The 25,349-nt window shown below is 43.4% G+C and overlaps 1 protein-coding gene across 9 annotated transcripts in view; it reads left to right on the forward strand.

The window, feature by feature from the left end:
* wdr26a (WD repeat domain 26a) overlaps positions 1-25,349 on the forward strand; it is a 175,178-nt gene that overhangs the window by 118,765 nt on the left and 31,064 nt on the right. For 2 of the 9 annotated variants that reach the window (XM_050045794.1, XM_050045796.1), the window contains one exon: positions 5,369-5,514. In XM_050045794.1, the coding sequence (XP_049901751.1) occupies positions 5,369-5,514 (146 nt within the window). Of the gene's footprint in view, positions 1-5,368; positions 5,515-16,999; positions 17,431-17,455; positions 17,583-18,054; positions 18,134-18,344; positions 18,420-18,609; positions 18,685-22,769; positions 22,877-23,147; positions 23,386-25,349 lie in introns of those variants that run through there. The other 7 variants (XR_007570049.1, XR_007570051.1, XR_007570048.1 and 4 more) reach the window with 7 other exon arrangements.

The following is a 25,349-nucleotide window of genomic DNA, read 5'->3' on the forward strand; positions in this document are numbered from 1 at the left end:
GAACCTAAGATACTGAATTGACAACAGAAGACATTTTAGAAGAAACAAGGAGGACAGGGTCGGGAGCCGTCAGGCCCAATTCCAGGCACCGATTTTTGTCACTTCACAGGAATGTCCTGGTGAAGCCATGTCTAAGTGAAGCACATCAGACTACATTCCCGGTACTCCTTCTGACTCCTGGCGACCGCTGTTAGCTCGTCCATCTTATTTGCCAGCGACCTCACGTTGCCCATGATGAGAGAGGGGAGACAGGGCTTATATTTCCTCTTCTCCATAAGCCTCCGTTGTCTCAACCCTGCTTTTTTCCTCCGCTGTTTACTTCCTCCCCTGCATCCTCTGTGTGTTTTCCTCCACATTTCAGCTGGGATCTCTGATGTTCCGGCCACCAAGCCGGCTGGCCTCAGCGCGATCAGCTGATCTCTGGCGTAAACAATGTGGCCATGAAGTTGTTGCGCAATGATGCCGGGTCCGAATGAAAGAAGTAATTCCAGAGTGAGGAAACAGAGCACAAGTCTCTCAATCAAATATATATACGTACGTAATATAATACGTAACTTAATAAAGCAAAAAAGTAGGAAAACTGAGAAAACAAGCAGGAGCGACTGCAACAGGCTGCACACGCGGACGCATACGCACTACTACTGTCTCTCCTTTTTTTTTTTTTTTTTTTTTTTTTAAGCCTTTAATGGATAGGACAGACAAGTGTGAAAGGGGGAGAGAGAGAGGGAGTGACACGCAACAAAGGGCCACAGGCTGGAGTCAAACCCGGGCCGCTGCGGCAACAGCCTTATACATGGGGCGCCTGCTCTACCACTAAGCCACCGGCGCCCCGACTACTACTGTCTCTTACATGTCGTATTTTCGCATGTGATGCAAGTGATACCGTCATGAACATACAAAAAAGAAAATCAAAAAACAAATTGAAATAATAGTAATAAACACATATTAAACTGAGGTACATAACCATGTATAAACTGCGCAGATTCTGAACACTGTGCACTATAAACCTTCAACAGTCCGTAACTGTCAGTAAAGCAACTCTGACAAAACCAAGTCCATCAGTAGCATCCTACCAAAGAACTAATACAACAGCATGTAAGCATCTTAAATGTGGTCAGCACAAGTTGCCATTCGTTTAAGATACAATATGGTGTCTAGTGAATGCTTAAATATGCATTATGCTAACTGGTGAGGCCACTGTTTAGAGAAAATAATAATTAAAGTCATTTTCACCCCTCAACAAAAGTTGCTCACTGCAGGTCGATCCGTCCTTACATGGGCACACAGCTTACCCTGCAGGTAGGTGGAAGAGAAAAAAGAGAAAACGGATACGTTAATTCCCATATTGCTGAGCAGAGGGGTGTAGGAAGGAAAAAGTGGAGAGAGCGAAACCGAGAGGAAGCTGGTGTGCAGGATCGGTTACTCTGTGGCTCTGGTCGATTCGGACAATTCACCTCTAATGAAGTTCATGGCTGCCTTGGGGTTGTAGAAGCGGCGGGGTCCCTCTTTTGCGTCGACACGGAGCGTGGCTGGATACTGAAGAGCAAACTTCACTCCACGTTGGTGCAGGACTTTCTTACACTCCCTGAATGCGTCTCGCTTGGCCACGGTGCCCCTGGAGAAATCAGGAAAAACCATGATTCGTTTTCCGTTCCATCTGAGTTCTTCTTTTCCCTGGGATGAGCGTAAAATACGGTCTCTGTCCTCTGACCGTATGAATCTCGCAATCAGTGTCCAGCCGTTGCGTTTGTCCTCCAAGATTCGGGGACCAAGTCTGTGAGCACATTCAATAAACCATCCCTTCGATGGTGTGGGTATATCCAGCATTTCGGGTAAAACATTCTCCAAAAACATGACTGGGTCACTTGACTCGCAGCCCTCGGGAAAGCCGACAAAGCACAAATTATTGCGCCTGATCCGGTCTTCTATGTCATCCAGCTTCTCACAGAGAACCACCACTTTGGCTTTAGTAGCTGGGGGGTTAGCCTTGATCTGGTTGTCGGACTCCTCCAAAAAGCAGAGTCTCCCCTCCACTTCACTAATCCGTGTCATGAGAGTTGTCAGTTTCTCCTCCATCGATGAAGTGGCTTTGCGTATTTCTCCTAAGCTCTGGAGCTCGCCCGATATTTGTTTCAGGACAGAGAAAATGTTTGCAATATCTTCTGCGACGTTACCTGACGCACGGTCACAGTCATCTTCCTGAGACACTGGTGAATTAGCATTGCTGCTGGCATGCCAGTGGTGTTTTCAGGGTTCTGTCGCCCGGAGTTTTTCAGCCTGCTTATCGTTGTTTCCCAGGTGCTTTATCTGCAGTCTGGACACATTTTGGGTAAAAGATGCCTACTATTTAAGTGACTTATTGATAAATGTATAAGATGCCACGACGGAGGGCTCATTTAAGCAGCCATTTTCTTCACCGCATCACGTGACTCCAGGAGATGGAACTTGATTCTTTGGTGGTGTCAGAGATAAGAATGCTGAGCAAAATGAGGAGCATTCTGGACATAACTCTCACCCTCTCCGCGACGTGCTGGTCAAACACAGTGCAGCACCCTTGGTATCACACTGCTACCACCACAATGACACCACACAAAGTCACAGGAAATCTTTTCTTCCTATGGCAATCAAATTTTACATCTCATCTACCTCATCCTCCAGCTCCAACTCTGCTCGTCTCTGCTGTGTTTTGGATTTGTGTCTTACCATTGACCTGTTTATTTGTGATCCCTACTGTTAACTGTGTACGTTTTGGCATGTGTATATTTGAACTTGCAGAAAAAAAGAAAGAAAGAAAGAAAAAAAGAAAAGACGCCAGACGTTTCGACAGAAAGACAGAAAGTCTTCTTCAGTGTGACACACTGAAGAAGACTTTCTGTCGAAACGTCTGTGTTTCTGGTAACGCCACCCAAGTTGGTTTATTAAATTTACCAAAAGGACATTTGTGAGTGCTGGCTTCTTTTCTTTTTTTCTGCTGCTTTTGGCCGTGCACCTGTTGAGTGGATTTATTTTGAGAGTGCTTGCTTCTTTCCTACGTGATTTTATATTTGAACTTGCACCATACCATTATTTAAGATAATTACCCTATAACTTGTTTACATGTCTTGCATGGGCGCCTCACCAAGGGCAGCCCCCTCACTCTGACATCTCTCCAATTTGTGCATGTATAGGTCCTGTTTGTGCATGTGTGTGTCTTTCGGACCTGTGTGTAATTGCTGCCTATCTCCAGTGCTTTTTCTAAGTACCTGCCAGCCGAACCTAAGATACTGAATTGACAACAGAAGACATTTTAGAAGAAACAAGGAGGACAGGGTCGGGAGCCGTCAGGCCCAATTCCAGGCACCGATTTTTGTCACTTCACAGGAATGTCCTGGTGAAGCCATGTCTATGCCATGGCAGCAAGCAAGAGTGAAAACATTGAATTTCTCCTCAGGGGGATTAATAAAGGAAATAAACTTAAACTTAAAACTTAAATTTTGTTTTTACACCTTATTGATAATCTTTACTGTTAATATTTTGTATGTTTGCACGTTGTCTTCTGTACTGCAACTGCTGCACATCAGCATTTCCCTCAGGTTAAATCATGTTTATCTTATTTTATTTCATCTGATCTATCATAGTTAAATGGATATCTTTGTGTTTTGGACTACTGTTTTTGTATTTTCTGATGTTTTGTAGACCAAATGATGAGAAAATATGTTAGATCAATTGATAATGAAGGAAATTGTTGTATCCCTAAAGAGCTTATCATTTTCAGGGTAATGAAAGGCCTGAGATATTGATTTAATAAAAATTCTACTCAAGTGACTAATCAAAGGTTATTGTAGATGTAACCATAATCTGTGGCTGTCCTGACAAAGTTATGTAGTGTTTGACATGTAGATGTGAAATAGTTGTGTGTTTCTGGAAGTCTAGGACAGAGAACACAGACACCTTTTTCCCTCAAAGCCCCTCTCAAAGGGAGTAAAATGGTATGAGGTTTTAGCATCTTTCAAATGATTCTAATGGCTTAGAGGGAGAGGGTATAATGTGGATGGCTGGATTACTATCTGCCATTTTGTTACGTCTACAGAAACTTGTGAATGTTCAGACGTTGGTTAGGGTGTATGGGTCAAAACATTCATGATATGGTTCAGTACGACACAGGGGTGTCATGGTTTGGTGCGTTTCCGATACAGCAAAAAAATAGAAATTTCCTTGATTTTTAAAATGTTTAATTTATTAAAACAAACACCATAAAGTCTGATATTTTCTGACTTTGAACAATGATGGAGCTAAACCTGTGTGACCCATTCTGTAGGGTGTCTTCCAAGCAGCATATAAAACAAAACCAGCTCCTTTTAAAATGTTAAAGTTGTATTGTAGTTATAAAAAAACACAAAGAAGCAGTTTATATTTCTAAAATGAAAGACTGATCAAAAAACTAACATAATTTGGGCTTTTTTGTACAAAGCAGGAATTACATTCTGGCTGAAGTGGGCTCAAAAAGAAATATTGTAACGGGGCTCAAATACACATAGCCGGTTCATAAAGCCTGTCTTTTCCTCTACAGAGTTGGGTCTCATATCTGCAGCTCTAAATGTAACTTTACCAGTCCCCACAGTGACTTCTTTTGCTCTGTTTGAATCAGTTAGGAATGGTTGCCTATGCTGCAGGGATAACATTAGCTTGTAGTGTTAGTTTTGCCCCTTGTTTTTGTCTAGTTGCACAGATTGACAAACTGGGGTATAATTTGGGGCAAAAATTAGTTTACATGTTTTAAGTATCTCCACTGATGTAACCTGCTTTTGTGTAGCAGATGTGACATTGTTGTGTTTTTATCCACTACTCCCCTACTGGTCTGGTAATGGTGTTACTAAGATTCTTGCAACAAGCTATCTTATCATAGCTGCCTCCCAGTGTGCCTCAGTGGAGTAGAATGTTCTGGTTTGGGGGTGGGAAGGACAGACAGCATGTTGCCTGTTCTGCCCTGTGGGCTGCCTTGTCGGGCACAGTGGCACTGAGAACATTATATTAAACACACTTTAAGCTGTATAGTCGATTTTCCAAATATAATAGGATAGTTCAACTTATCTTTCAGTTTGTAATTTGTACTGAGCCAAAAGCCACGTTCCAGACGGTTCAGTACCAATACTTGTATTGGTACAACCCTATTCAATGTACAGTACTTTGACCTCATCAACCACCTACAGAATGTTGGACCTTATAATGTCTTTAGTTTTCAGTTTTCAAATACTGATAAAGTGAGTGTCTTCAAATTAATAAAAGAAAATATTGACCACAATCAAATATGGAGTGATCTGGGATTTCATAGTAGCAGTCTGGTTTTTATGGTGCTCCTGAATGCATTATGTTTCCTCCTGACTCCCAGGACTTAGATGGAAACCTGCTGGACTCATGGGAAGGAGTTCGGGTGCAGTGCCTGTGGTGTCTGAGTGACGGCCGGACAGTCCTTGCATCCGACACCCACCAACGCATTCGCGGGTACAACTTTGAGGACCTGACAGACAGAAACATGTAAGTCTGCACTCTAGCATCTAAAGCCAGACAAGGATGAAGTTATAAAGTCAGTGGTTTCCAACTTTTTTTGCTTGTGACCCATTCATCATCATCATCATCATCATCAAATAAACAAAATCACACATGACATTTGTTTTTACAGCCAGCACATGTACATGAAAAACATACACATATTATACGTATACAAAAAAGGCAGAGTGGAGGACTGAACTCCAGCTCCAGAAAACAAGCTGACAACCAGTCAACACACTGCACCACAGTTGTCTGAATAGAAGAGGAGAAATAGAAGGGATATTTCCAAGTACACTACATTACATTACATTACATTACCTAAGGTTACATTACTTACATTATTTATGTGTTGTTTCTATCTTTTTATAGCCAAAAGTAAAAAAAAAAAAAAAAAAAAAAAAGGTTGGCAGGTTCTCCTGTAACTGATAGTGTTAATTGGGCAGATAATATCTCATATTGATCACAGGCCCCTGACTTCATTGAATCGAAATCGTATCGCGGCAGACTTGCAAAATCAGCAAATAACGTAACGTTGTCCAAAGAATCAATATAATATCGTATTGTGATGAAACTGGTGATTTACACCCTAGTGTTTTGTAGATGTGACCCTAAATAATTAACTATTTGACCATTTGATCTGAGTTGCCTGATTCGACTGTCAGTTTCACGGTTAATTTGGTTATTCGGTTATTCGCAGTTGTGCCTGAAAATATGGTTATGAAACAAAGGATCACTCCATTTGGGCTATTTGGGAGTGTTGAATGTCAAACTATTTTTGTATTGTTGTTTATTAAATAGCGATGATGTGAAGGTGATGAAGAAGACTACAGATACACCGTCTTGCTTGCATAAAGAAAAGGTTTATTACAAGAAGTACAGCATCTATCAAGCATCTAGAATGCTTGGAGAGGGTTCGAAGCCAATGTGAACTGCTCTGAAAAACAGCTCCAAATAACCCTGCTTATATAGACCTGGTGGTATTTGTGAAATGTGAGACAAAGTCAAACAGACAACAGAGAGTCATTCTTGTTGGATTTCACCAAACCTTGACCCTGGGCCATAAATATCTTCTTTGACCCTGACCATATACAGCGCCTTGCAAAAGTATTCACCCCCCTTTGCTTTTTAACTATTTTGTTAGATTCCAACCTGTAATTTAAATGTTTTTCATCTGAAAATTTCATGTGATGGATCTGCACAAAGTTATCTAAGTTGGTGAAGTGAAATGAGAAATATATATATAAAAGAATAATTTAAAGAAATAAAAAAGTGAAAATTGGCATGTGCATATGTATTCACCCCCTTTGCTATGAAGCCCCTTAAAAAGCGCTGGTGCAATCTATTACCTTCACAAGTCACAGAATTAGTTAAATGAAGTCCACCTGTGTTCAATCTAAGTGTCACATGATGTGTCAGTATAAACACACCTTTTCTGAGAGGCCCCAATGGGCTGCAACTCCACTTAGCAAGAAGCATCACATCATGAAGACCAAGGAGCTCTCCAAACAAGTCAGGGACAAAGTTATAGAGAGATACAAGTCAGGACTGGGTTATAAAAAAATATCTACATCTTTGATGATCCCCCGGAGCACCATCAAATCCATAATCACCAAATGGAAACAACACGGGACCACAACAAACCTGCCAAGACAGGGCCGACCACCAAAACTCACAGACCGGGCAAAGAGGGCATTGATTAGAGAGGCAACAGAGAGACCAAAGGTAACCCTGAAGGAGCTGCAGAGTTCCACAGCAAACACTGGTGTGTCTGTCCATAGAACCACAATAAGCCGTACACTCCATAGAGCTGGGCTTTATGGAAGAGTGGCCAGAAAAAAGCCTTTACTTAGTGTTAAAAACAAGAAAGCACGTTTTGAGTTTGCCAAAAAGCATGTGGCCGACCCCCTAAATGTATGGCGGAAGGTGATCTGGTCAGATGAGACTAAAATTGAACTTTTTGGCCACAAAGGGAAATGCTATGTCTGGCGGCAACCCAACACATCCCATCACCCCAAGAACACCGTCCCCACAGTGAAACATGGTGGTGGCAGCATCATGCTGTGGGGATGTTTTGCAGCAGCAGGGACTGGGAAACTGGTCCGCATAGAGGGAAAGATGGATGGTGCTAAATACAGGGACATTCTGGAGCAAAACCTGTTTCAGTCTGCCTGTGATTTGCGACTGGGACGGAGGTTCACCTTCCAGCAGGACAATGACCCGAAGCATACTGCTAAAGCTACGCTTGAATGGTTTAAGGAGAAGAAGTTAAATGTGTTAGAATGGCCTAGTCAAAGCCCGGACCTCAATCCAATTGAAAATCTCTGGTTTGACTTGAAGACTGCCGTTCACAAGCGGAAACCATCCAATTTGGGGGAGCTGGACAAGTTTTGCCATGAAGAATGGGCAAAAATCCCAGTTGCAAGATGTGGCAAGCTCATAGAGACTTATGAAAAGAGACTTGCAGCTGTAATTGCTGCAAAAGGTGGCTCTACAAAGTACTGACTTCAGGGGGGTGAATAATTATGCACACTGAAGTTCTTTGTTTTTGGGCCTTTTTGTTGTTTGCTTCACAATAAAAAAAAATTTTCAAAGTTGTTGGCATGTTCTGTACATGAAATGATGCAAATGCTCAAACAATACATTGTAATTCCAGGTTGTGAGGTTTTAAAACGTGAAAAATTCCTAGGGGGGTGAATACTTTTGCAAGGCGCTGTATGTTTCTGACCCTGGACCCCTTACTGGTCATCTGTTCCAAACCTTCAGAGTAAATGATAATACACTACAGTATAAATGGTAAGGACAAACACACTGCATATATAGACAGGCGCTGCATATACAGAAACGTGCTGCAAATACAGAATTGCGCTGCATATACAAAAACAATTGCAAAGGGAAAATGCTGCATATCCACTCCTACAATGGAAGTGCTCCAATGCTGAGCCTCCACCCGAGAGACAGACAACGGACGTATCAACTGTTATGTCGTGACGGAGGGAAAAGAATGAGAGCCCGACAACACGTCTTGTGTTTTCCTCGTAGCAACTTTATTTAAACAAAATCCCTATTACAGGACACTTCTAGTATCTGACCAATAGGTGGCAGAAACGTACCACAACACAACTGATAACACTACATCCCCTTTCTGCGCACTGTACTGTACTGTACAGTCAAATAACTATCTTTGGGAATGTATTCACTTCACTTAACACTTATCAATTCCTTTGTTAGACTCTCAGTCTTTAATAGTAGTACTTTTGTGCTATTACCTTGTTTTAACTTAAATAAACATATTTCAACAGAAACATTGTTTCTCACCTCTTTTTTTTTTCCGCTGAACACCATATTCTAACTCAGCTTTTTATTAACTATGTTCAGCTAACTAGAGTCTCACATCAAAGTTCTTCAGGTACCTTGGAGGGTTTCTCACTCTTACTGGGTAGCGTCTCTCAGCTTGAGGACTCTGTGGCCGAGAGAGACTCTGCTCAGCTGGATGATGACCAACTGTGGTGTCTGGATGAGTTGTGTCTGGTGGGTCACTTGGTGTCGCTGCAGGCTTTTGTGTGGTGACAAGTACCCCCTTTCCACCAAAGCAGTTCCAGTGCTGGTTCGGGGCCAGTGCTGGTGCTGGTTCTCAGTTGGTTCAACTTGCGAACCAGCTGAGAACCAATTTGCTTTTCCACAGCTCGAGGTGGTTAGGGTGCCACGTCATTGCGTCACTGTATACGTCAGTTACGTTGAACAACAACAACAACAACAACAACAACGGCGGACCACATACTTGTGCTTACTCCTGGCGCTACGAGGCCTCATCGGCATCCAAACACGGCAGATACGTCGTATTTGTTTCTGCTCGACAAGATTTGTATGGATGGCAATTACGTTCCAGAAGACAGGTAATAACCTAACATGGTTTGTCTCTTACTAACACTGGACGTGATATTGTTATGTTAGCCTTTGTTGTAAGCTAACGTTAGCTGGCAGAGCACAGCTAATTCACAATGCAAATGTGTAACGTTATGTGTTGTGTACTTATTTAGACAACTGAGGCTTTATTGTAGTTTCAGCTGGACAAAAGAGGATGCTTAGCTATTGATTTTAGTATTGATCACTCTCCACTCAACATGCTTATTTACCTATACATTTTTGTCCTACTCCATGCAGAGCTGGCTCATGAAGCACTTTGCGGACACTGGTAGATTGACCCCTGAACAACACACCTATAGCTACAGATTATCAGATTAAGCAGTGCACGGTCGGTTGTGGAAATGGCTTTGGGGAGATTGAAAGGACGGTGGAGGTGCCTCCTAAAAACCTGCCATTCAAATGTTTGTTATATTTAGTTCTGGTTGTGTATGCTGCACATGTTATGGCTGCTACTCTCCATTGTTTTTGCTGTTTTGTTGCTGCTTACCTGACTCCTTTTACCTGTTTTGCTGGACTACTTCATGTCACCAATATTGTTTCATCCTTCAGTTCAATAAATTCATAGAAATGATTATGGCTGTCATGTTCTCATTTCTTTATAAACACAGTGACTGAAGACATCTTTGAAAAGCATCTTCATAAATGGGTAACCTGTTGAGGTCTTGACTTGTTTTTACTAGCTTTACTTGAACTTATTACACAGTTAAATTGTACATTATTAAGTGAAAACATACAGAAGCAGACATGTCTCTTTAGAAGGGAATTTATTTAAATACAAAAAACAAGCTATTGATAAAAGTGACAAGTGTGCATTGAATGTGCAAAACTAAAACTTCCCATGAAGAAACACATTGGTGTCAGTCTCCAGCTTCTGCAGCAGGGCATCATTCAGGTCCTTGCTGTGTTGCTTTGACCTCAGCTGCTGGATGGTGTTGGCGAGCTGCATTGGAGTAGCGACGTTAGCTCGTAGTTAGCATCGTCTTGTTCGATGACAGATAACTCTGTAGACCACATGAAAAACAGCGCTTTAAACAGTGACTCGTCCACTACACATTATACAATGTTTAGCCAACTCAGAGGGGGGCTGGTAGTTGAGCCCATGGCTAAGTAACTTGCTAACGTTAGCTAATGTTAGCAAGGCTAACCTGTTGATCAGTTAACATTAACCCAAGCAGACATCACAAACAATAGCTGTGTCCCAATTTAGCGCCGCATCCTCTGAGGGACGCAGGCCTAAACTGGGACACAGCTGTTAAATGAAGAAACTGGTAACACTAAATAACTATGTGCAAGGCGAAAATGTTCGAAAACAAACTTACCAGGGTCCGTTTGCGGAAGCGTTACGCTTTCGTCCACCATCGCCTCCAGCAGTCATTGCAGCGGCTGAGCGGCTCAATAACCCCGCCCCCTTCCCCGTGACGTATTGGTTCTTTCTTCTAGTCCAGCAAAGAACTGGTGCCACTGGAACCAGTTTTTCTGACCCAGAGCCAGTTCTTTTGTCGGTCGAAACAGGAAAACCAGTTCCAAATTAAGCACTGGCCCAGAACCAGCACTGGAACTGCTTTGGTGGAAAAGGGGTAAAGGTGGCTGCGATTTCGACACAGGTTTCCCCTGGGTGTCTCAACAATGTAAGACCTCGGTGTGTCTGCATTTGCCATCACTGCCCCCTTTCCTCTGGTGTCAGTGATCCAAACATGATCACCCAGTTTCAGTCCTGGCAGGTCATGAGCTCTGTGCCTTCTGTTGAAGTTTTTCCACTGTCTCTGTCTGCTGTTTTGTTCCTCCTCCTTTAGTTTAGAGATGTCAGGCCAACCTGGATCGAGGGAAGATGGTACAACAGGAACAGTAGTTCTTATGCGTCTGCCCATCAGCAGTTCTGTGGGACTGTGCCCGTTGGCCAGGGGTGTGGCTCAGTAAGCCATCAGAGCCAAGTACGGATCTTTTCCTTTCTGCAGGAGGCTTTTTACTGTCCTTACTGCATGCTCCGCCTCTCCATTACTTTGGGGGAAGTGGGGACTGGATGTGGTGTGAGTGAATCCCCACGTTGCAGCAAACTGTCTGAAACAATCTGCAGAGAACTGTGGCCCATTATCAGTTCTGACTTCAGATGGAATGCCATGCCTGGCAAAGATGGATTTAAAGTGTTCAGTCACTGCTGCCGCTGTAGTTGAGGTGAGTTTAGCAATCTCCATGAAGCGGGAGAAGTAGTCTACTACTACCAAATACTGGTGGCTGTTCCACTCAAACAGATCCGCACCAACCATAGCCCATGGCCTGTCTGGAAACTCAGTCGGCAGTAGCGTCCCTTTGAAGTTGACTCTCTCCTTTGCACAGGTGTCACAGTTCTCAACCAACCTCTGAAGCTGCATGCTCAATCCTGGCCACCAGACCGAGAGTTTGGCTCTTTCTCGGCACTTCGTTATGCCCTGGTGTCCCAACATGCAGTTTCTGTACCATCTCAGTTTGTAGTGACTTCGGTATAACCAGTCTACTACCCTTCAGCAGTAGTCCATTTTCCACAGTTAGTTCACCAGCAAACTGTAGGAAAGATAGAAATGCTCTGTCTATGGTTGTATCTATGTGGCCACCCCTCAGTGCAGTACTTTTTCACTTGCTGCAGTATTTCATCCTTGTCCTGGTGCTCCCTGATTTCCTGCAGTCTCTTATCTGTCGCTGGCAGGCTTGACATGACCATGTTCACATACAGGTTGACCTCCCTCTCCTGCCCTGTGTCACCTTTGACCCCCACAGGTGCTCTCGACAAGACATCAGCAGTGGCAATGTTTTTACCTGCTACATGGGAGATGGAGTAAGCAAACCTCATCAACCTCATTCTCAGTCTTTGAATACGAGGAGGTAACTCGTCCAAGTTCTTTGAGCCCAGTAGTGGGACAAGAGGTTTGTGGTCAGTCTTGACATGGAAAGTAATTCCCACCAGAAAGTCAGAAAAACGCTCACATGCCCATGTGATGGCCAACGCCTCTTTTTCAATTTGAGCGTATCTTTGCTCTGTGTTGGTGAGTGCTCTGGAGGCATACGCTACTGGTTTGAGTTGGATGTCTTCTTGCCTCTGAAGTAACGCTGCTCCAAGTCCGTAAGAGGACGCGTCGGCTGAAACCACTGTGTGGGCTTTGGCGCTATAGAGCACCAGTCCAGGTGGCGTGCTCAGATCCTTTCTGATACTGTCAAATGCTTGTTGTTATTTATCTCCCCATGTGAATATGTTCTTTGCTCTCAAGGCAGTGTCCTCCTCTGAGAGGCTGTGTTTTTTCTGCCAGATGTGGAAGGTGAGTTACCATCCCCAGGAACCGTCTGACTCTGCTCACATCAGCTGGCTCTTTCATGCCGGTGACAGCCTCCAGTTTATCGGGATCTGCTCTGACTCCAGACTGATCTATGATCTGCCCCAGGAACTTGACACAGTCTTTTGAGAATTCACACTTCTCACTTTTCAGTGTGACTCCTGCTTCCTCGAGTCTCTTGAGAACTGCATGCAGGCATGTGTCGTGAAGGGCCTGTGACTCTGCGTAAACCAGCACGTCATCCATTTGGCATACTACTCCCTCTAAGCCCTCCAGGATCTGAGATATTCTCCTCTGGAATGCTCTGGTGCAGATGATATGCCAAAACACAGGCGGTTAAAACAGTATCTGCTGAATGGCGTGATAAATGTCGTTAGGAGCGCAGATTCCTTGGATAGGGAGATTTGCCAAAATCCAGAGTTGGCGTCGAGCTTTGAAAATACCTTAGCGCCCTCTAGTTGTCCAAGTGTATGCTCGACTGAGAGGAGCATGTGCCTCTCTCTCTTGACTGAGTCATTCAGTTTTGTTAGGTCGACACATATGCGCACTTCTGTGTTATTTGGTTTGGGTACAGGGACCATTCCAGCGCACCAGTCTGTGGGTTGGTCAACCTTTGAGATTACACCCAGGTCTTCCATACGAGCCAGTTCCTGCTTCACTTTGGGCAAGAGAGGTAGAGGGATTCTTCTCGGAGTGGGCAGGGAAAATGGTTTTGCATCTGGCTTGAGTTCAGTCTTATATTCCCCCTCCATTTTGCCAAGCCCTTCAAAAAGCTTGGGATACTGCTCTTTAACTGATGCAGTGGAGTCCAGGGATATGGCATGCACTCTGGCTACCGGTCCGAGTGCTACACTTGCTGTGCCCCCCAAAAGACCTGACTTCAGACCTGAGACTACATACACATCTTATACTGTGCTCTTGCTGTGTGTTCTCAGTGTAGCTGTGAATTTTCCTCTCACCTGCAGGCGGAGTTTTATCTGATTTCTTTAGTTCAGGAAACTGTCCATAAGCTTGGTATTCAGAATCAGGTAAGGCTGTTACATCAGCATCTGTATCTATTCTGAACACGGATTCGTGGCCGTTTATCTTCACTTTTGTTAGCCAGCTTTTGTCGCCTCCACCTGTGCCCACTGAGCCCAAAAAGGCAATGTCCTCCTCTGTGGCATCTTCACAGGAAGCATGGAGCTCTCCAACAGTCCCAGATCTGCACACTTTTGCATAGTGCCCCTTTTTGTTACATTTGTTGCAAAACACATCTTTGGCTGGACACTGCTGTTTGCTATGAGATGTTGCTCTACCACACCTGTTGCAGTGTGTGTCACTATATGGCTGTGACTTAGGGTGCTTGTTTTGTCTCTTAAAGGGCATTTTGCTCTGCTGCCTAACTTTGCCTTTGTTGACCATTCGCTGCTGCACTCTAACACTGTCCATATTAGCTGCTGTAGCCATTGTTTTGAAGTTGCTCACTAGCATGTCCTGCTGCTTTTTCACTTGTTCACTTTGGCGGACACGAGTGACAGCTTTCTCCAGTGTTAGCTCAGGGTCCATTTGAAGTTGCTCAGACAGTCTTTTGTCTCTCAAGCCCACAACTAACCTGTCACGTATCATCTCGCTGTGTAGTTCTCCATAGCCACAATGTTCAGACAGACAATAAAGCGCTGTGATGAAACTATCCACAGACTCTCCTGCTTCTTGTTGTCTCTGATTGAACTTGGCTCGCTCAAAAATGATATTTCTGCGAACTACAAAATGTCCTTCCAGCTTAGCTTTGACTGTGCTGTACTCACTCATCTCCTCCGCTGTCAAGTGAAGTGAAGTTATCACGTCCTCAGCTTCCTCTCCCATCGTATAGATTAGAGTGTTTACCTGGTTTTCCTCTGCCTGTAATTCCAGACCAGAAGCTATCCGGAACCTCTCGAATCTTTTTATCCACTTGGGCCACTCCTCTGGCTTTGTGAAATTGAAGCTGGGTGGTGGTGGTACTTGAAAATTATCCATGGCCGCTCAATTTGACTTTTTTTTCCTTCACCTGCCGTGCCGGGTAGGTTAGCTCGTCCGCTCGTTAGCATTAGCTTAACTCCGCTTAGCAAGAAGCACGGCTGCAACACAAAAAAAAAAAAAGAACTTGCAGGTTCTCTTTGTCCTCTGTGAAAAACCCTCTCAGATGACTCTTTCACAGTCCTTGCAAAGTCTTCTGACACCATGTTATGTCGTGATGGAGGGAAAAGAATGAGAGCCCGACAACACGTCTAGTGTTTTCCTCGTAGCAACTTTATTTAAACAAAATCCCTATTACAGGACACTTGTAGTATCTGACCAATAGGTGGCAGAAATGTACCACAACACAACTGATAACACTACATCAACATATGGAGCAGATGAGTGAATGAGAAGAAGAAAGTTATGGTTGGAGGAAAGTTTTAGTCTGGAGAAGCTACATAAAAACGTACGTATTCTGTTTTCTTTTTCGTTCTTTATTTTTTTTCACATGTAGCCCTCATCTTTTACTGTATTATGAAAGTGCAGCTGATTTAGATAGCTGACGTTAGCATGCTAGAGACTTTGAGTTCTACAAGAGTAGTGTATCCGTAGTGGTAATGTTAGCTAACGTTACTGTAACTAATGTTACTTTCCGATTGCATTTAATGTTAGTTTATTTTCGACCTTGTTTCCACATATGATTTGATACTTTATTGATCAGCGACAGGATTTTGAATAAGAGGATGGTGGAAAGGTGATGAGGAGGGAGAGAACAGAGTAAAACAAAAGACAGGGTAAATATCCATGTACGGAAGAGTAGCATAAATTAAACACACACAATGTCATATTCCTCTAATGTAAGCTTTCTCTTTATTTAGTGATGATGGCTATTTATATGATTTTTGATTGAGTTTACTAAAAGGATTCACCATATAAATGTCTGTCTTTCCAGGCTGCCATGTTTTGCCCTTTGAGAAATGTCCTGTCCTCTGGGCCATCAAAGATTCTTCGCATTCTCAGGCAGTTCATTAGGAGGGTCAGGAACTCACGCTTGGGACCATCAGTGTCCAGTCCATACTCAGCTCACCCCTCATTATCTGCGAATTTCACTAATATCTCCTGAGACGGGTCAAATGAAAAACGCTTGAAGCCATGGATAGCTCTATCCCACACATTGGCCCTCATTTATCAAACGAACACACGGCAGAAAACTGTGGGCACGACCATTTCCACGCAAGGCTTGGCATTTATCAATTTGGACGTGAGCAGACGCTACGATCAAATCTCACATCAGGTCTCAGCTTGTGTACGCAAGTTTGAGTCAGTGTGGATTTGCGGTGCAGTACAGCAAAATCTGGCTGAGTCTGAAAATAATTATTAAACAAACCTCAAACTTGTCATCTAAGCCTAAGCAGCCACATATTCAGTACATATTAAAAAAGGATTCCCAAAACGAATAAAACAAAATAAAATAAAATAAAATAAAATAAAATAGCCTACGTTCTTACTGATACAGATTTTTTGTAATGACAATTATACATTTAATAGATCGGCCTATACAGGGCCGGACTGCGCATCGGGAGAACCGAGAGTTTTCCCGGTGGACTGGCCTGGCCTGGCCTGCTAAATGGCCTGCAGGCTGTAGAGGGAGAAATAAAAAAATAAAAACATTATAAAAAATTGACCACGGTTTGACTACTGTAAGACCCCACCACCACCACCCCAAAAAAGTCCCAACATTTTACGAATTATAATCCTGAATGCGGCAAATATTCGGCAGTGTTATGGGTTTGCACCATTACTACACCGGCACACGCCAGCAACGCGCTTAGTTAAGGAGTCTGCACTGCACACCATTTAAACGGCCTATCAGCCGGTGCTTACGCTGGGTGGCTGCCCCGCCCACTTCAAGCAGCTAAAGCGGGCGGCGAAAGTGTCACGTCTCACCACGACGCAAGGCGAGCTGAGAGAAGCCGGCTTGTCAGTCACAATGTTGTGGAGGCATGTTTCGGTAACGAGGCGAGTTTAGTGTAACTGTACAAAGGCCCCAATGAGTCATAATTTATTTTGCCAAAGCCAAGGCCCCATATTATTGTATTTTATTTTCCTTATTAGTAGAATTATCAGTATCAATCTAAGATTGCGCAATCTTGAGCTCTCTAGTCACTATCTAGTTATCTTGCTTCTGATTGGTCCTTGTTCAATTGCACGTCTGGAGAATAGTTGCCTCTCCACCTGAGTGACGCAGTTTTTTTCTCTACCAGTTTGGCTCAACCTAGCTTTACCCAAAGGCCAGCAAATTTGTCACTGGATGTACTGTCTCCTGAAGAAACCTTCACACAGTTGATTTAAGTAAGTTAACATTAGCCTACTGTTTTTGTCCATTATAGGTGTATAAATATGCAAAAATGATCATTGCTGTGTCATAGAACCAGCTAACTAATAGCACAAGGGTTACAGCTAAGGTATGGATGGATATGTCAAATGGTGAATTAATATAGCTAGTTTCGCGACCGGGAGAACGAGCTAGCCCAAGTTAGCAAGTTATAAGCTGAAAGAGCTGAAAGAAGCCAGCCAGTTGAAGGAGGCTACTGTACAGTGCATACTAGCCATAGTAGCCAACCTATGTTAGCACCATAACTTTTCTTTCTTCCGACTGTCTCGCTCAATATCATCGTCAAGGCTTACTAACGTTATTTTGTCATCCCTATTGCTGTCAGTTATAGAAGTTGGACAGAAAGAGCAAGGGTGGAGCAGAGCGGGAGAGAGAGAAAAAAAGGAAGGCCCTACTTGGAGATGCTGCCAAATGCGGCAGGATAGATCAAATGTTTACCAACAAGGGACCAGGTTAGTTACCCTCTCCACTACATCCCCTGATCATCCACTGTCAAAAAGCTCAAAGTGGACTGCATTTGGTCTATTTGGGGTTTGTAATTATCTTAACTTTAAACACATGTATAACTCGGCCCAATTTGATGATTCTCAAGTTGTAGCTTGTCTAGCTCCCTACACAATTGGGGGGAAGCGCCCTCTTGTGGAAGTACCTGTACTGACCAGTTCTGACAGCATGGCAGTTTCTATGGAAGATATTAGGACTATCAATCATCAAATATTCAATTTTTGGACAATTTTAAAGAGAAAAACTCTAGTATCATTTCTGAGCACAGTTGACACTGATAGCCCTAGTGGAGAGAGAGTGGTAAGCTGTAGCCTGGCTTTGCCAGACCCAATATGAGTCTGCGAAATCAGGATGGTCTCACCAGGCTAGGTTAACTGTACAGTACTAATTTAAATCTTGTGCTCTTTCTTTTTACTTATTGAAGGTGGAAAGAGTTGTAGCGCCACTGCCACAACAGTAGCGAGGGATGAAGAGCAAGAGGAAGAGCAGCAGTCTGCAGGTACAATACATTTATTTTACACTAGAAACATTTTAGGGTAATTTTTATAATCATGGAACTGGTTTAGTCAGGTGTAGTAAACATCTGATGGGTAGTGTTAATCAGTAAACTAGATAGGATATTGCTCCGTTCGTTGAATAGATGGAGAAAGAGTGGTTAACTGTATTTTTGTTAAAAAAAGAAAATCTTGTGCTCTTGCTTTTTATTGAAGGTGGAAAGAGTTGTAACGCCACTGCCATAACAGTAGCGAGGGATGAAGAGCAAGAGAAAGAGCAGCAGTCTGCAGGTACAATACATTTATTTTACACTAGAAACATTTTAGGGTAATTTTAATAATCATGAAACTGCTTTTAGTCAGGTGTAGTAAACATTTGATGGGTAGTGATAATAGGATATTGCTCTGTTCGTTGAATAGATGGAGAAAGAGTGGTCAACTATATTTTTGTTGACAAATGCTCTTGCCTTTTATATTGAAGGTAGAGAGAGTGTTCGAGCCACGGCCACAACAGGGGATAAACAAGAAAATCCCACTAGTTCAGAGCAGTCTGCAGGTACAAGACATTTATTTTACATTTATATGAGAAATTTGTTCATTTAATCATGGAAAACAGGTGTCACATCAGTGAACTAAATAGGGTATTGTGCTCTTGCTCTTGTTCTTTAATAGATGGAGAGAGTAGCAGCGCAAGCGTAGTTAGGCAGGAGCCTTTGGAAAGAGAGATGACAACAGAGGAGAGTGACAGTCATAGCCAGGAGAACGCAAAGATGACAAGGGAAAGTGACAGTCAAAGCAGAGCACAGCCATATGATTATTTTTCCCGCGCTCTACCCAAAGACTTGGAATTATTTTTCAACTACCACCCACAACAAACCCCTCAGTGTGTCTTGCATTTGGAAAGTCTGACAGTGACAGTGCATTCACTAGAGGAGGCATGCAGACATGGAAACATGTCCATCCAAGAATACAGGAGCATGAGCAAAGCAAGGGCTATAGAGCTAGTTTAGAAGCCTATTTCCTCAGAGCTAAAAAATCAGACATCAGTAGCCTCCTGAATGAAAAGCAAGTCTCAGCGCATCATGAGCAGGTCAGGAAGAAGAGGCAAGTTATGGAGCGTATTATTGGTATACTTAGACTCATTGGAAAGTGTGGCCTTAGCTACAGGGGAGAACGCATAAATTAGGGTGACCATATTTTGATTTCCAAAAAAGAGGACATTCGGCTGGCCACGACATAGCCTACTTAAATGATACCTGCAGCTTAATCAAAGATGCCTTATCATTTTAATATATTTAAAATTTATATGTATGGATAGAAAATTCAGTTATATTACAAAATAATATCTCTCAAAGACAGAAATTCAGATAGGCCCCAATAGGGGACACATACACACACTAGAGTGTGGCGATCCGAGCCCGACGGTACCCGACAGGTCGGGCCGGGTTTGGTCAAAAATGTAGCTATAAATTGTATTCGGGCTCGGGTCGGATTCGGTCAGCTTTCAGTGAAAATGTAGTGTAAAAATAAATAGTCTCCAAGCAATAAACAGGACAGACAATAGGATTTTGTTATTTACGTGACAACACCTGAACATAACACACACAGACACACATTGGCTGTTGGTTTCTACCTCTCTCCTCGCTGGAAGTCTCGGACCTCCAGCCGCCCGCCTCCGCCTTGATTAAACGCTGAAAATAAAATAAAAGAGGGAGACAGGTTTTTCCTATTTTATCTTATTTTGTTTTATTTCTCCCTCTCCTCTCGCTGGAACCGTCGGACCTCCCGCCTCCCGCTCCCGTCTCAAACACGGAGGTCTCTCTCTCCGCTGAGCACGCCCGGCCTGTTAAATAGCCTGTAACCGTAACAACTGTGTGACACAAACTCAGTGCTTTGGTCATTAAATAATGTCGGGCTCGGTTCGGGTTCGGACAGAAATATGCGGCCCCTGCCGCACTCCACACACAAACACATGGAAAACCGGACATTATCATCAGTTTATAAAAAACCCCCGGACGCCCCGGACGGGACATGAAAAGTGGACATGTCCGGGCAAAAGAGGACGTATGGTCAGCCTAGCATAAATTAAGCTGCATATAGCCTTGACGACCCAAGCTTAGAACATGGCACTTTCCTGGAAATGATATTGTTGCTCAGCCAATATGATGTCTGCCTCCAAGAGCATGTGAAAGACTGCATCAAGAAGAGCAAGAGACAGCATGAGAGGAAAGGTACAGGAAGAGGGTCCCTCGTTACTTTGTTGTCCAAAACTACTGTCAACAAGATAATCGATGTCATCAAGGTCTTAATTCAAAATGTGATTGCTACTGAAGTTCAGGAGGCAGGGATGTTTTCAGTCCAAATAGACACCACACAGGATTTAACATCCAAAGACCAGTGCGCTGTAGTCCTGCACTATGTCACCAATGTTGTCCATGAAAGACTTTTCTGTGTCATTGATTGTGAGTCATCAACAGGACAGCATTTTGTGGAGCTCCTTAAACAGACCCTGGAGAAGGTGGGCATTAACATCAAGAACTGTGTAGGGAACTCGACAGATGGAGCTGCTAACATGCAGGGACAGTATAAGGGGTTCATAGCATTGCTATCAGCAGAGGCTCCTGACCAAGTTCACACTTGATGTTACTCTCATGTGCTGAATCTGGTGTCGTACAAGTGCATGCAGGTCTGGGAGGGAACCAGTGGGGATACGCTGCACAGATGGCTGGGTTTAATTGGAGAAACTCGTTGGTGGGCTAAGGATCATGCCTTGACCAAAGTGTTTGGAGGCTTTGGAAAGCCCAGCCATGCACTCTATACAGATGTGGTGATCACCATAATGAGGATTGAGGAGGATGAGACAATGAAACCTGCTACGCGAGTCAAAGCCAGAGGGTACCTGGAAGCCCTCCTGAGGTATGAAACCGTACTGACCACACAGGTGTTTCTCAGGATCTTTGAGCACATTTCCCCACTCTCCAAGTACTTGCAAACAAGTGGCATGGATATCTTAACAGCGCAGCGACTGGTGATGGCAACCGAAGACAACCTGAGAAAGTGTGCCAGAGACTTTGATGGTGTGAAGAGGGCAGCAGACACTTTTGTTGAGTGGACTAACAACAATCTGAAGGAGCAGGACTGTGATGCTGAAGTGCAAACTGCTCTCCCAGAGAAGCGAGTGAGGAAAAAAAGTTTGATGAGCGTGCTACATTGAAGAACTTGCACGCAGAGCTGACAAACCTGGCAACACAGTGGGAGAGACTGAAAATGTCCCCTTTGGATGGGTACAACACAAGAAACAGGGGAGCCAGTGACATATCAGGGGAAGAATCTCATCTGGAGGAAAGCATGGAGCTGATGAGCAGACATTGTGCAACATGTAAAAACTGTGTAATATGTTGCCATTTGCTCTTGTCACAGTACAATCTTCTGACAGATGCCTACCATGTTATTGGCCTGGGCTATGAGTTCCTACTCATCCTGTCTGTTTCACAAGTGGCCTGCGAGAGGACCTTCTCTACCCTCAAGTTTGTCAAGAACCGGTTAAGAACCTCTCTCACCCAGGATAAACTTGAAGCTTTCCTTTTGATGTCAACGGAGAGGGAGATCTTGATGGGACTGGACCGAGAGAGGATTATTAACAAGGTGGCCGAGTTCAGTGAATCACTACACCGCCTACTGACATACTGAAGATAGGAGAATCTGAAAACATGGCCAGATACACACACACACACACACACACACACACACACACACACACACACACACACACACACACAGCAGTTTTTCTACTGACCATATTAATAATAATTAATAATCGTTGTCAAATTGAGGAGAGCAACAGAAAGACAAGAGAGGAGAGCAGCAGACAAGAGAGGAGAGAAACAGACAACAGATGAGAGAAACAGACAAAAGATGAGAGAAACGGACAACAGATGAGAGAAACAGACAAATGAGAGAAAGACAACAGATGAGAGAAACAGACAGACAACAGAGCAAAGAAATACACAACAGCTGAGACCAGCAGACAGACAACAGAAGAGACAAACTGACAGACAACAGAGAAGAGAAACAGACAACAGAGGAGAGAAACAGACAACAGAGGAGAGCAACAGACAGACAACAGAGGAGAGCAACAGATAAACAACAGAGAGAAATGGACAGACAACAGAGGAGAGTAGACAGACAGACAAGAGAGCAACAGACCACAGAAGAGAGAAACAGACAGACAACAGAGGAGAGCAGAAATGACACCAGAGGTGAGCAACAGAGATAGTTCAGGTCAGGGTGACAAACAATTCACTATAACAGAGACAAACAACTAAGAGAAAGACCACTAGATGATAAAAAAGAGACACTACACTTTAAATGACACATTTGAAATTATTCTTGTTAAAAGAAAGTTATTATAAAACATAACAAATGAAAGTTGGAACTGGACTGGTAGATCTCGGCAGGCTGGCTTCTTGAAAAGTAGATCTTGGTTCAAAAAAGGTTGGGCACCCCTGGTATATACTATTTCCCTTTATATTTGTACTGCATGTTGAAGGTGAATTTCACTCTGTGTATAGAGCAATGTGACAATAGAGACTTAAAGTGTTTGTTTTTTTTAACTGTCCTTTTGTTCTGTTTTTCTTCCAGTCCCTGCTGACTCTGGGTAGGGTGATCATTGCTCTGGTGGAGAAGAGGCCCAACATTCCCTACAGGGAGTCCAAGCGGAGGGGGAAGGGGGAGGGAGGTGTGAGTGGGTGAGTATGAGGCACAAATTTTCTTTCCCCAGGAAATCCTGAGCACACTGTAATATGCTAAAAGAGCATACTGAACAAGCCTGAAGTTGACCAGAAAATGACTGAGTGTTCTGCAGAGAGAAATACCATGATGTGATCAGATCCATTAAGTGATGTTATATATATTTTTGCCAAAATGTTCTGTTTGTAAAATGACAAGTATTATTTTACCAACAGCAGAGGTAGTTGCTGGAGTGCACTAATGTCTCTGTAACTATGTTGTGTGTTCCAGAGTTACCTTCGGGCAGTGAGGGTCTGTCTAGCCCACCTTCACCAAACAGCTGTCCATCCCTCTTGACTCCTGCAGCAGTATTTTCAGCTAAGCCACTGTATTCTTCTTTTTCTCCAGTATTTTTTTGCATCTCATCTCACATACACTTCATTCAAACCCCCTGCTCACACCACTGATGAACAAAAGCCCACATTGCATTTTCTGTATTATTATTGAATAAATATTGGCTAGGCTAAATCTTTGTCCTTGTGTAATTTCCCTCCCTAATGACAGGTTCATAACAGTACAGTTTACTAAGCAGTTATTTGCTCATTGGTTTGTGATTCACATGCACTAAAATAAACCAGAATGCAGGAAATTAAATTTCTGATCTGACTTTAAAAGTGGGCTGACTTGGGCTATATTTCGTGCTATATTTCCCAGCCTGAATTATTTCCCCAATCCAGCCATGGGCCTATACATTATTATACTCTAAAATTTGACATATACAAACAGAAATCTGTGTTTGTAAAAGAACTTAATGGCAAAATTCTCTAATTGTTTGTTTTTGGTGTTTTCGATCAAAGCCTGGGTGTGACACAATTTCAAGCAATCAAAAGCATCTGGTAAGATGATCGATATGTGCACTGTGGTTGGTTAGGTTTTTATCCACTCCCCTATTTAAAGAAGAGCTTTGACAGTTATCAGATCTCGACAATGGCAGATTTGCTTGTGTTAGAACAGCAGTACGCGCGTGTGAGACGTGAGCGAGTTTTCAGGGACCGCGGGGATCTCCTCATGGACAGTGATGATTGGCTTATTAGTCGCTTTCAGGTCCCAAGTCATGTGATCATTGATTTATGCCACAATTTAGAAGCCCACTTAAAGAAGGAAACCAGAGGGTCAAATGCCTTACCTGTGCCGGTGCAGGTGCTCGCCACGCTGGGGTTTTTGGCCACCGGGACCTTTCAGCGCGAGATCGGGGACAGGGCTGGGGTCTCCCAGCCAACTATCAGCAGGACGATGCCAGCAATGTTGGCAGCAATCAAGTCCCTCTCCCGAAATTACATTCGGTTCCCGTACAATGATGCCCAGCAATCTGTGATTAAAAGGCAATTTTATGAGATTGCTGGGTTTCCAAATGTAATTGGAGCGATTGATTGTACTCATGTGCATCTGAAGCCACCATCCATGAATGATTACGCATTCATCAATCGCAAAAATTACCACTCTATTAACGTACAGATAATTTGTGATGCCAGGCTATCACTACTAAACGTGGTAGCCAAGTGGCTGGGGGGTAGGCACGACTCATTTATATTTTATAACAGTAGCGTGGGGGCACAGCTACGAGAGGGTGCACTGCAGAGCCGAAGTCATCTCCTTGGTACAGTAAGTAGGTAAACTGCGTTAAATGAATCTAAACAAACTAGGTTATTAAATGATTAACATTTTGGTATGGTTCTTGTTCTAGATGACAAAGGTTCACGGAATACCTTATAACCCTGCTGGCAAACCCTGCCACAGCAGGAGCGCAGGTTTAACAGTGCGCACACACGCTGTGACAGTTTGACTTGAGAGATTGGTTTTTAAGGGGTGCCAGTCAGGTATCCCTCCTGACATTTAGGATTGTTTTTGTTTATTTGTTTGTTTGTTTGTTTCAGTCAAACACACACACCAGGGGCCTGTATCACGAAGCGAGATCAACCTTTCCTGGGTTACCCAGACCTATCCTGGGTTGACTAACCCTAACAATGGCAATCAGGATAATCGGTATCACGACGCTGGATATCAACTCGGTAACTCAACCCAGGGTTGCTTTATCAAGAGCCGTGAACGCGCACACAGCGGACCAATCACAATCATGAGAGAAGCGCAGCGTCACTGAGCGTCACCGAGCGTCCTCACAGAGCGCCATATGTGAGGAAAAACAGTATTTCTCGGGAGGATCAGAGATTAATTCTACGAAAATATGAAGAGGAGAAAAGCAACATTACAGAAAAGGCCAACACCGTGGCAGCTGCAGGAGGAGGAAACATGCGTGGCAAGGCATAACGGGATGAATAATGTTTAGTTTTAGTTTAGATTAGTTTATTTGCACATAATGTTAAAAACAGACAGTATAACATTTACAAGATTAAAAAAAGAAAAGTGCTAGAGAGGTTAGAAGCCACTAAAAGCTTATCAAAGAAATTCCCCTGTCAAAACATCAATGAAATCACA

This window comes from Epinephelus moara, chromosome 6 (assembly GCF_006386435.1).
Source record: "Epinephelus moara isolate mb chromosome 6, YSFRI_EMoa_1.0, whole genome shotgun sequence".
Lineage (NCBI taxonomy): Eukaryota > Metazoa > Chordata > Actinopteri > Perciformes > Serranidae > Epinephelus > Epinephelus moara.